Here is a 12,736-nt window from a genome sequence, read left to right as displayed (position 1 = left end):
CCTAGGACTCCTATAAAGTCTATGGAGAGACTTTTAGAGAGATTCAGATTTAGGTATCTTTCTACTCTACAGAAAGAATGTGGAGTGGTAGGTATCTCTACTGCTTACTAGAGATGCCTACCAATGAGCTATTGAGAAAGCCCAGCAGCACCTCCAGCTAGTCAAAAAAAAAAAAAATACTTTAGTGTATTTGAATCCATCTTCTGGAGTTTAGATTGCCACCTCAAGCTATCAAGTAACTATCTCTATTCACTTGTGATTCACAACACCTGACCCCACTTCTGAGCTGCTTAATAGATTTCTGAGGACAGACATGTGGGGAGTGATAATGGTGTCACTGGGTGGATCTACATGCACGCATTTACTATGCAGTAACCAAAACTACTGTGCAGTACAGGCATGCGTCTACATGTGCTTGCCCATACTGCTCAGTAAATATGGTGACTTGCACCAACTTGAGCATAATGCAGGTATCAAATTTATGCCCAATTAGTTACTGCACAGTAATGCACATGTACACACCTTATTGCACAGAAACACTGTGTGTGTGTCCTGACTTGGGACTAACTTTAGTCCACACACAGCATTAATGCACTTTAATGCTGGCACATGTAGATGCTGGACTATTTCCACTTATTGCACAGTAATTTACTGTGTGATAAATTTAAACCAACGTAAATGCATGTGTAGACAGATCCATTGTCCACTTCTGGCCAATAAATATAGTGGTTAGATCATTCACCAAGGAACTGGGATATTTGGTTCTAGGCCCACCTTATACTGAAAAAATCAGAACCCAACCCACATTTCTACTTCCTAAATTGTAACCATGAGGCTACAGAATAGCCTAGGGGAGGTAACTCAATCAGGATGCTGCAGGTCTCTGGGATCCCCTGGGTACTGCCCAATAAATCCAGATTATTTCAAATAGGAATTCACACTGTCAAAAGCAGTCGTGGCCTGCATTCTTTGAAACAAAATAATTACTCTATTATTCTTCTGTAGTCAAGAAATGAGTGAAGGCTAAGATGTTGGCATTTTCCAAGGGGTAAATGAGTCTAAAAAGGTTGAGAAACACCTCTTCTGCTGATACTGACCCACTAGGCACGAACTGTACAAAAAAAGGAAAAGAGAAAACAAGAGGGGGTTTGGAGACTATGGAACAGAAAGCCATTATTCTAATAGCCAGGGGAATGCCATAAGCAGTAGGCTACACTGGCAGACCATCTCCTCCATTTCTCCAGAACTGTAAAAGTTAAAAAACAGAAATAAAACTGGAAGCAGAGACTTGGAACCCAAAACACTCCCTTCTCAGGATAGTGTAGCACAACTAGGCTACATAGCCCCTTCTTATGGTTCAACTTGATGAGCAAACACATGGTGAAATGAATGCCAGAGGCAGTTGTCAGGTCTACAGTACAGGCACCTATATTAAGTCAAGTCTGCTGGAGCATGGTAATTACCATCCTCCAGTGCACTCCAGCATAATGTGTATCAGTGTCCCCGCACTGAAAAATGGTGGTAGAGGCACTTTAACTAAAGCTTGTCAAATGTGCTTAGTTAAAGTGCCCCCACCGCCATTTTTCAGTCTGGGGACACTGATACATGTGGTGGCTCTCAGAACCACTCTAATTAAAGCATCCTTACCCCCCCACTCCCACAGCATATATATAAACACCCTAACACTTAGATAAAATGGGTCACACCTAACATATTGTAAAAACAGGCATTTTAAGGACATCACCTTTCCGCTTCAGGGAAGAAAACAAAGATTAAATGAATATGAAAACTTTTTCACCTACACCTGGTCCTTCGAGATCAAAATTAACACATCTGCAAAGGAACATAAGGCAAGCTTGCACTTACATTATGCACAATTTATTTATACCTTGGATGAAGGCCTCCAGTACTTTGGTCTCTAGGACACTATTACTTTTTTGAGGATCATTAGTTCATACAGTATTCATCATTATCTATATTTTTAAAAAATAAATTTTATATGGCCTCAGTGCAAAGGAGATTGTACGATATAAGCAGAGCTAACATTTGTTTTATGTTACTGGATGATGGAAACTTCATTGTACATACAGATTCAGTCTGCATTTACTTCATGCCACCCACAAACACAACTATTTTAATAGCATGAAACCAAATACAAGTTTTTGTGTATTTGATAAATCTATATTCATAGAAGCCGTGGGAATGGAATACCAACCTTCAGTATTCAGTATATGAACTTACCCTGTGTCATTTTTTCACATTTCTAAAGAATTAGAGATTTTTAAAGACACAACTTTATTAAAAAGAGCTAAGTTATTTTATGCCCTTGAGATGCAGATATAAAGCTCAGAACAAGTAGCTTAACTGCAATGTGGAATCAAACACCATTCTTCTACTTTTTTTTTTTTTTTTTTAAGGGGAAAGGTTCCTAGCCACGACAAGAGAAATAATAACCGTTCACATTAGAGGGAAGACCAAGTATTTTACATATTCTGTGTAGAGTGATCTTTATAAGTCAAGACTGGGAAACGAGTAAGACTGTGTGGGAAAGTTTATATTAAGACCACAAGTGTCATTCCTAGCCTATGAATAAACAAAACCAAAATGCAGAGGAAGAAATTGGGGTTTGGGTGGGAAGACTGAAAATTATGAATTAACTAGACTGAAAATTATGAATTCATTAAAGATTAAAATACGTTTAAAAACAGACAGATCCTTAACTGGCGTAAACTGACATGGAACTGACCACACATGTGAACCTTTTCATCCAACAATACCATAAAATAGGAATCTATTTATTCTTATGTTAACTTATAAGGAAAAGTCTTCATAAATAATTTAAATTATTTCGTTCCTAGAAAATTCAAACTGTTTAAATTCCATTGTCAAGTTAAATATTAAAAGTCAACTAATAATAAAATATAGTATACAAATAGCACATACATAACCTTATATAGATATGAAGCTGATACATGTAAAATTATTGTTGATATTATAAAAAGTCCTTTACTAAGTACCATCCAGATGTTCCTGATCAAAGCACTCGTTAAAAAAAAAATATTACCTAACAGTTTACAACTCTTAACCTGGTATTACTGATATGTATAAAAAAAGAATATATAACTTTAAAAATACATTTTAAGTGATTTGGATTCTTTTACTTGGGAAAAAATATTTCAGCTCAGCAAGCTGTCTTTCCTACCTGTCACTTAATCAAGAGTGTTTATATGGCACACTACAATTTTGTCACAGCAATCAGGGTGGTCATGGAAACCATGAATTGGAATAAACACCTTGAAATCCTGCAAATGAGATGTTTTTACATCCACTTGGTGGGTTCTTTATTTCACAGAAAAAATGTACATCATATCATGCACAGGCATGAAATCAAATCAATGGAACTCTTGCTCAGCAACAGGCAGCTAGTACACACATGACAACATAACGCAGCCAATGATATCTGTAGTTGAGCAAGGAAGTTGGTAAGCTGTGCCAAGACAAAAATGAGGTAAAAACATAGATGCGGCAAGCATAACAAATATGGCACATATAAATATTATGCACATATGTATAAAGCATCAAAAGTTACTACTACACAGAAGTGGCGGTGGGCTAGTCTTCTACAATGTGTAATGTTCACGTGGACTGCAATGAAAAGGCAAGCTATAAGAAACATCTTGAGGGTAAGTTTTATGAACATAAGCTCCAAGCTGTTGAACCTGTGGATTCAAAAAACAAAAAAGAATAAAACCAACAAAAAACCAATGGTTTCATATTTGGTTCTGATCAACTGAACAAAATTTACTAATCAAAGCTTTTTGACAGTCATGTAAATGATATAAAAGAGCTGTTGAAAGATTGTCTTAGGCTTAAGTCTTGTTGCTGACAAAAGACGTTGAGGACTACTGTGTTCTACATCCTGTAGGTCATGACATGACACTTGACAACAAACAGAAGAGAAGATTGTGTGTCAGAGGCGGGTTGGAAATATGGTATTCCTTCTGAAATAAAATTACTGCTTTTGTTATTGACAATGGTGCATGAAAGGCAAAAAGGTAAGAATGAGGGCCCCAGGTAGACTTCATGCTTAACACAAGACGAGCCAGTTAATCACGTTGTAAATACTAGTCCAGCTACTCATTCATGTAATTAACAGTGTGATAAAGTGGAAAATGGGCCACAAAATTACTATATTTACTCAAATCCACAATGACTTCAAATTTAACCTAACACTCCCAAAAACTAGATTCTACAGATGGAAAAATGTATAAATGTGTTATACTTTTCCATGTACAGAATCTAATTTTTGGAGGTTTGTCTTTCATTCATCCCCCTCCCCCACCCCTACCCCCGACCACATGCCAACTACTGCAGTGATAAAAGCAGTGGCAGGGGGGAGGCAGTGGGGGGCAGTCAAGCAGCTTGACCCCTGCCCCTTGTCCCCCTACACGTTGCCACCTCACTTCCCTTACCACTTGCCCTTTCCATTCCTGTTCTCCTTGCCAGCCCCACCCCAACATTGCTGCCTTAGGCCCCACTCTCCCTCCTGGCAAGTTCCATCTCCCTTTTCCCCACTGCTTACCCTTGTTCCACTCTAGCAGGCCCTGACCCTGCTCTAGCCTGGGGCATGCAGCAAGTGCTTGCTGTGGCTGCAGCACTGCCCAACAGCAGTGGCAGCTCCAGATGACCCATGGAGCTAGGGCCAGAGATGCCTTGCCACTGCTGCTGCTGCTATCAAACTGGGCTAGAGCCAGAGCAAGCACAAGCTCTGTGCCCTGGCTAGAACAGAGCCAGAGCCTATCAGAGTGGAGCAATGGGGGACACAGCCAGGCAGAGGCAGGCAGGAGGAGGCCAAAGCTCTTGGGAGGTCAGGGAAGAGGGGAAAGGAGCTGTGGCTCTAACCCAGACTCAGGGTCAGGGCCAGGCTGCAGAAACTGCTGCTCCCCCCACCTCCACCACCTTGTACTCGAATGCAAGACAAGGGGTTCCCCCCCCTCCCTGGCCTTGTGTGTGTGTGGGGAGATTCATCTTGGATTTCACTAAACACAGTATTCCATTATATGTCTGTAATAATCATGTGGCTGATTTCCATTAGGTTAAACTGAACATGTGGAAGGCTCCCCATTGTGCTCCAGTGGCAGTCCCAGGACTGGAACCAGCTGACAGATGGTCCCAGCCCCAGAACCACATCGGTTCACCTGGCATGTGATTTTCTACTTGCTAATGCAGGGAAGCTTGGAGTTATGATCTCAGGTTCCCCCTCCATGAACAAGTAGTAATGGCAAAATTTGAATCTGGTTGTATATCCAAAATTGGTGCATCACACCATCCATACACAGCATGGCAAGAGGCATGATTCTTGGGATCAGGAAACAGATCCCATTGCACCATTAAGTGAAGGTATGCCAAGGGCCGAAGCCTCAAAGTTTTGCTGACAAAGTCGCATGCCCTGAATTTAGAATTTATTCAACTTAATTATGGAACAAATTTGTGAAAAAGAGTGGATGCTTTAGATGTGCAGAGACTTGTTATTGTTGTAAGAGAGACTAACTGTTTCTCCTTCACCAGTGACCTCAAGATGGAAGTTTGGTTGGAAGTAGTTCATTTTCATGCCACCCACCTGAAGGATTGCCTAAAATGTGTTGAAAAGTATAAGCAAAATTGTAAATAAGAAGTTGAGAAAGTGACCTCGTGGCAATTATCAGAAACACAGGTATTTCAGCAACAGAAGGATTTGTTCCAAAAATAAAATCAATTCTTATCACTTGGTAAAAAAATCAATAATCAGAGCATCACCTGACAAATGACTTTGTATAGTGGGCAAAATCTCAGAGTCAAACCACTGAAAACATGTTAGCCAATAACATCCTCAGTGAAACCATAAAGAAAATCAAAATCTGCAATATTTTGTCAAGCCTACTGCCTGTTTTTTGACAGCATGACAAATGGTTGATTCCACTCAAGCCAAAAATCTTGTTCTTGCATCAATAAATATTTTTTAACCAGATTTCCACATCTGAAGACAACATATTGGCAAAAGACAAATTCAGTGACTTAATCAGTGTAGTTTCTAATATGAAATGTAAACCTTGATGAATTTTAAATTAATCCTGATATTACTTACGTGATGTTTTTGAAGCAAGAAGAGTGATTCTAGAACCAGCTAAGAACTGGAATCCTAAACTATTTACCTGATCTTCATCAGACTGATCAGAAAAATCTGTGAGAAGAAATAAAACGTTAAATTAAACTGTTACACAATGTTTGCAGCAAATTTTCAATCCACATTAAGGGCTAAATTGCCCTTGCATAAATGCCACTGGAGATGAATCTGCACAAAACCTTTACATAAAGGCACAGAACCAGAGCAGTCCCTAGGAGCAGAAATCACTTGGTCTATGCCCCTTCCTGAAAAATTTATTCAGAAAGAGGTACAGAGGAAGCAGAGCCATGGCCATTCTCCGACTACAATGTACTAAGTGAACAAAACTAATGCATTTTGGGGTTCAAGCTGCATCTTCCATGAAAACAGTACAACGTACATATTATGCAGTCCCAAAAGAAACTGCTCTGCCCAATTCCTGCCACAGAAGGATGCGACTATGCAGTGCCATCTATTTATAGAGTCTATTCAAATTGCCTGAAAACTATAATAAATCATTCAAACTTCAAGACTTTAAGAGTCCTGTCGTGTATGGCTAGTGAGAAATGCCTAACCTTAGTTACAAGATAAGCCCAGGAATATTACATTTTATACTGTGCACAGTGTACTGTAACAGACACTAGATGATTCTAAGGGCAGCACAAGTATACTTAATTCCACCATCAACACCCCAAAAAGCCAGGAGGAAGGAGATAACATTTAGCAAAGTAAATATTGTTGAATAGTCAAAATTTAACAAAACAACCCACCAAACATCAGTCCTTGTTCTCCTTGTTCTATTGATAAAAAAGGAGGAATTACTTTTGTAGTAGTACCACATAAAATGGATGTGCACATTCCCTGTAGAGGACCTTTACTGTAGCACTAGGTTTTGTTTTCTCAGTCCCATAGAGTATTCCGAAGTGCTTTGCTCCGAAGGGGGAAGAAGAGAGAGCAGAGTGGACAATCCAGTGCCCCTTTCCTGCCACGAGGTAGTGCAAGCAGGCTGCAGGGACCCACACTACTTGCTGATCACCGACAAGCTGCCCAGTCACCCACACGTAAGCTGTCAGTGACTTGGTACACTGACAAGCTGCCCTCACCCAGGCTTGGGACAGACGTTACACAAACTGGTTTAAGCAATCAGAAATTGGTTTAAACCCGTAACAGAACATAAGTTCAGTGCACATAAACCAGTGTGTGTGTGTGGTTCCATGTCCAATTTCACTGGAACAGGACAAAGGCAGACAAAACAGTGTCCATTTAGGGCTTTTTGGAGCTAATCAGCAGGTCAGCTGGTAACGTCCCTCCTTGGAAAAAGCGGTTGAAGAAGAGCTTGAACTAATGAAAGAAACTTTTGTTTTGCTGATGGGCTGATAAACATTGTAGTTTTATCAGCCCTCCTGCCGGTTTGCAGTCCTGTCAGGTTTGCAGACAGAGAGATGGAGATTGAAAAGCTAATTATCACCAACACATCCCCACTTTGCCTCACAGTGCTAGACTGGGGATGGGTCTAGCCACACTCCTGCCCCTTGAGCAGCCTGAGACAGTGCAGGGCAGGGTGGGGGTTTAACCACCCCCCGCTAATCAGAGCGTCCTGCCAGGGCCTGGACACCCTCCCCCCAGCTCAGCACTACGGAAGGGGAGGAAGGGCTGCTCTAGCACCCCCCGGCTTCTAGCCTGAGCCACTGCAGCCTGCATTTCTGGAATGAAAAGAGAAAGCCTATCCACATCCAAATCAGTTCAAGCTTTGCAGGTTAGACTAACCTGCAACGATTGAATCAATTCAGGCTCAGGCTTTTTGAATGTCTGTCCCTAGCCCCAGTGTCAAGGAGGCAGGAGAAAGCAGAGCCACAGGGCTGAGTGACCCTTTATTGTGCTCTTGGCTGGGGGGCATGCCACCAAATGCTTTCGCAGAAACTTTGTAGCAGTTCAGCTGGAGGGCGCTCAGTGCATCTGAGCCTCATAGTGCTATATTTTGAAGCACTATAAAAGTGCTGCGGTCTACAAACACTGTTGGCACGTTTGGCTGTGGCCTCTAAATGCACCTCCATGGGCACTGTGATCTGAATGCTTTAACACACCATTTTAATTGTATATTTTATTCTGGAACAGCCAAAAATATTTTAAGGACCTTGAACAAATTGTAAATTGTGTTGTATGAATATTTCACCTTTTGAACAGTGTTTTATAATAGTCTTATTTCATTAACCAAAATGACAAACTAAATGAATCTCAAAATCAAAAAATGAGATCAATTATGTTTAGAGTACCTCTAGATCAAAGTTCATAACACGGTCAAGTCAAAAAATGTTTTGAACGAAACTTAAACCTATAAACACACATAGCAAATTCTAAATACATGAGAGAATACCACAGAAAGGCAGGTATGTATACGATTATGTACCCAAATCATAAACAATATTTGAAAAAGAAAACACAGGATACTATCTGGCATGCAAGTAAGTAAAAGGGAAAATACATATGTTTGCCCTTGAAGTGACACAGTCCTACAACCACAATGAAAGATTGGCTTGGAAGAAATTTCTTGGGTCAGCTCCAATCACCTGGTGTCTCAGACAATCATATAGTATAATCTCTTTCACAAAATGGTCAAGCTCCCCCTACCAGAACTAGTTTGATTTTTTTGCCCCAGTACTCTTATTGAAAGACTGTTCTAGAACTTGACTTCTCTGACGTTTAGAAGCGGGTAAGTTCCATCTTACATTCCTAGCTAATTTGTTTTTGGGGCAACAGTTTTCTTTAGGGCTGTGCACATGTGTTCAAATCCTGTAGGAGAATTCTCTTAAGTGTATTTTCCCAGTAAAAAAAATAATTACCCTGCAGATGCCTGAAGAGACATTTGAATGCTGAGCCCCTAAAGAGCAGAAAACCTGCAGTGTTGACACTGCATAGCCAGGCTCCCCCTATACACACATTTCCACATGCTTTACAGGCTTCATCAGTCTGCCTGGAGACAGACAGCAGCAGTGCACAGGGAAGCCTTGATTGGATGACCCAGGCTATTCAGGGTCAACTTATGTCTCCCTGCAGCACAATGTTTGGATTGTGAAAAGGGTATGTACTGCTCCCCTGTTTGGCTGGAGCCCTAGAGTTCATCAAGTGATGCACTGCATTGCTGGGGGTAGGAGCAAAGCACCCTGGAATGCTAGAGAATTGTGCTGTGGCTTCTTTCAAAAGAGAATGAGTACAAGCATTTTGCTTTCCCAGAAGAAAGTGTCCTGAGAATGATTTAGCCGTGGTTGTTCCTGGATTATTTTTTTCCTGGAATGGAATTTTTTTCCGAAACAAAAACCCTGAACATCTGTACACTTGTGGTTTCTTCTGGGAGAACAGCAACTGTCGTAGGAAAAAAAAATGTGTGCGCATGGTCTTAGTTAACCAGATCTTCTTCCCTGGTGTTTACTTCAACGATGTACTTTCTTGGTTCAATGGTGACTCCTTACACATTTAACTTTACTACACTAAATAATCCAAGTCCATTCTTGTATGATAGTCTCTTCTCTAGTCCCCCAGTGACACTCATGTAGCCCTCCCCTGCAACTGTTCCACTTTGAATTAATCTTTCTTCAACAGGCCAAACAGAACTGTGAACAATATTCTGAAGGGACCTAGCATCGTGGCATTAATACTTCTCTGTATCTACAGGAAATATCTCAACTCATACTTAGGATGTGCTAAGGTTCTCACCACACTGGTTAGCTATTCTTTGATTAATGAATGCACCCAGGTCTTTATACTCCTCTATTTTTCCAATTGATAAGTTGCAAGTTACAACATAAATTGCAGGACTTACCCTTTGTATGATTAAATATCATCCCATTTCTATTACTACAGTCTTCTAGATCATCCTGTTCCTCCTGTATGATACTTCCAACTTCCCTTTGTATTAATGATGCCTCCAAAATTTGATTCATTAGCAAATTTAATTCTCTCTCTCTTCTTTTTTTATTCCAAGGTCAATAATGAAAATATTAAAGATCAGTCCCAACTCTGATCCTTAAGAAATTCTCCCTTCTAGCCAGCAGATGCTCCTGCACTACAACTGGTTGTCATTTCCCTTTCAGTCAGTTCCTCGCCATTATAATGTTTGTATTAATACCCATATTTTTCTTGACTAATGGATTTCCCATGTGGGACTGTATCAAATGTTTACTGGAACTTAAAAACAACATATCAACTGCATTTTCCTCAACTTAAAACACAAAGAAACAAAAACTTATCAAACCAAAATATCAGATTAGCTTGGCACATTCTACTTTTGGTAAAGTAGTATTAGATTTTATTCCATTTATTTCTATGTTTTCATTTATTCAGAATAAATTTTGAAAGAAAAGAATAATAGGTTGTTTTGAAACATTTGATATTCTTTAAAGCAAAGCAAGCTTTATAATACTTTTACAAAACTCAAAAGCCCTAGGTTGTTATTCAGATAATATAAATTACATCTTTGAACACTGAAACTAACCAAAATAGTCAACTGGTGTTTCTAATTTGGCAATTACTTTTTAATTACCCTATCATTACTCAAGGATGAAAGATTCCAATCTAAATTCCTATCATATCTTGGGTTACAGGGACATCGTTTAAAGTCCTACCTGGAAAAAGGCTGACAAGACTGACAGGAGGTTTGTTGGTATCAATAGTTAGCTTGTGGTTTGCTGTTTTTGAAGGTTGAGCTGGAAAGCAAATTAACCGCAGGGGCAGTCTAAACTTGCACTGTGCAACTCTTGGTACCCCTAAAATAAAAGGACATCATCAGTATTAGTGTGAACTCTGTATTCCAAGGGCAGGATTGCAACTGCTCAAAGAGCACACTTTTAGTGTAGATCAGGCACTCGTTAAAAACAAACCATATACACTTTCAGATTATTGTTCACTTTCAACCTAAACATGCTTTTACACTGAATCATATCCAGTTATTGACAAATTAAAACTAATTATTTTGGTTTCAAACACTATTAAAATAATTAACCAGATCTATTAAATTTGTACACCTGCATTCACAATGATTAAGTAACCATAACAGACTATTACCAGCTTATTCAGACCTTCAACCAAATCATGCCATGCTAATATGATTGAGGGTTACATGGTTTATGCCTCATGTTTTGAATGCATTGTACAAGTACACCAACAATGTGTCTACATATTCCTGACAGTTATGAAATTTCACACTTCTTCAAATCAGTCTTTTACTTGTTATACTCTTAAAAATATATCCACTACCAAATGGCAGAAATTGTTGGTTTAATATAAAAGGTATATTAGATGTTAACACTTCTTTAACCTCTCAAGTAAAATTCAAAAGTATTTCTACATGTTACTTTTTCTCTGACGCATTGTAGCAAAAAGAACACATCTTTGTAATTTTAAAATTAAACAACAGCAGAAAACATCCTACAGTAACTACAGAGAGGTATAAAACATATCACAGACACAGGAAATTATCACTGCATACAGAGAAGACCTGAGCAGGGTGTGGGGCCCAGGGCAAATCAGCCTGTGCAGGGCCCCATTCCTGGATGCGAGGAACCCGGTGGCAGATTCAGAGGTGGGGGAGGGGACTGCTGAGCACCCCACCAGCTGTGAAGCTGGCAGCAGTGAGGACTCACCATGGCCACTCTGCCCAGCTCCGTAGGCCCTCCAAAGCACCTCCCTCTAGGGACGGCCCTAACTGTATACCATACAATACTATTCTAAGATTTAAAAAAAAAAAACACATTTATTTCCAATTCAAGTGTATATTAGAATTTTGTATTCCTGTATCTGTCAGTCATGTGTTAAAATAATTAAAATTAAAAACTGTTTAAATAATATGATTATGTATATAATATAATATGTATATAGTATAATATAATAATATAGGATAGTAATAGGACAATCACCTCTACAATTGTGATAACCATCATAATTTTAATAAAAATACTTTTTAATACATAAATTCCCCCCCTAAAACTAATCACAAATTGTCAAGAATATGCACAAATATACATACAGACACAATGCTTAAGATCATAAGCGTCATACTTGGTCAGACCAATGATCCATCTATCCTAGTATCCTGTATCTGACAGTAGCAGAAGTGGATGCTATACAGGGCTAGTAGTGAACCAGAGATCTCTAGAGCAGCGGTGCCCAACCTTTTTACCACACGGGTCAGATGGGTGGTGCCAAGTCCCTTCACGGGCTGGATCCAGCCAATGGGCCCAATCCATCTGAGAGAGATCAACACATCCCAACCCTAATCTGTCCACTTGGTGTGCAAGTGGGACAGAGTGACCCCAACCTGGATGTGTGTCGGGGGGGGGGAAGAAGGGGAAGAGGGCAAAGCAGCCCTGATCCAAACATGGTGGAGCAGGGTGAGGCAGGGCAGGGTGGGGCAGAAGAGCCCCGATCTAGGCATTCAGGAGGGAACAGCCTGGTCCTGATCCAAATGAGTGGGGCAGGAGCAGGCCATGGCAAAGGAGCCCCAATCTGGATGTGCATGGGGGCACAGTAGCCCTGACCTGGACATGTGAGGGGGCTGAAGGGAGTAGCCAAGCCCTAATCTGGATGCATGGGGTGGGAGGG

The 12,736-nt window shown here is 40.2% G+C and overlaps 1 protein-coding gene across 8 annotated transcripts in view; it reads right to left on the bottom strand.

Annotated features, from left to right (window-relative positions):
- The window catches only part of BBS9 (Bardet-Biedl syndrome 9), a 573,789-nt gene that overhangs the window by 402,201 nt on the left and 158,852 nt on the right, over positions 1-12,736 (bottom strand). For 7 of the 8 annotated variants that reach the window (XM_019509032.1, XM_019509031.1, XM_019509027.1 and 4 more), the window contains 2 exons: positions 10,762-10,902; positions 6,125-6,220 (listed from right to left, as the gene is read on the bottom strand). In XM_019509032.1, the coding sequence (XP_019364577.1) occupies positions 6,125-6,220; positions 10,762-10,902 (237 nt within the window). The remainder of the gene's footprint in view (positions 1-6,124; positions 6,221-10,761; positions 10,903-12,736) is intronic. The other variant, XM_019509030.1, reaches the window with a different exon arrangement.

This window comes from Gavialis gangeticus, unplaced genomic scaffold (genome assembly GCF_001723915.1).
Source record: "Gavialis gangeticus isolate Ggan-Ray unplaced genomic scaffold, GavGan_comp1, whole genome shotgun sequence".
NCBI lineage: Eukaryota > Metazoa > Chordata > Crocodylia > Gavialidae > Gavialis > Gavialis gangeticus.
Note: the sequence above shows the minus strand (reverse complement) of the source record. Positions and strands in the feature narration are given on the sequence as shown.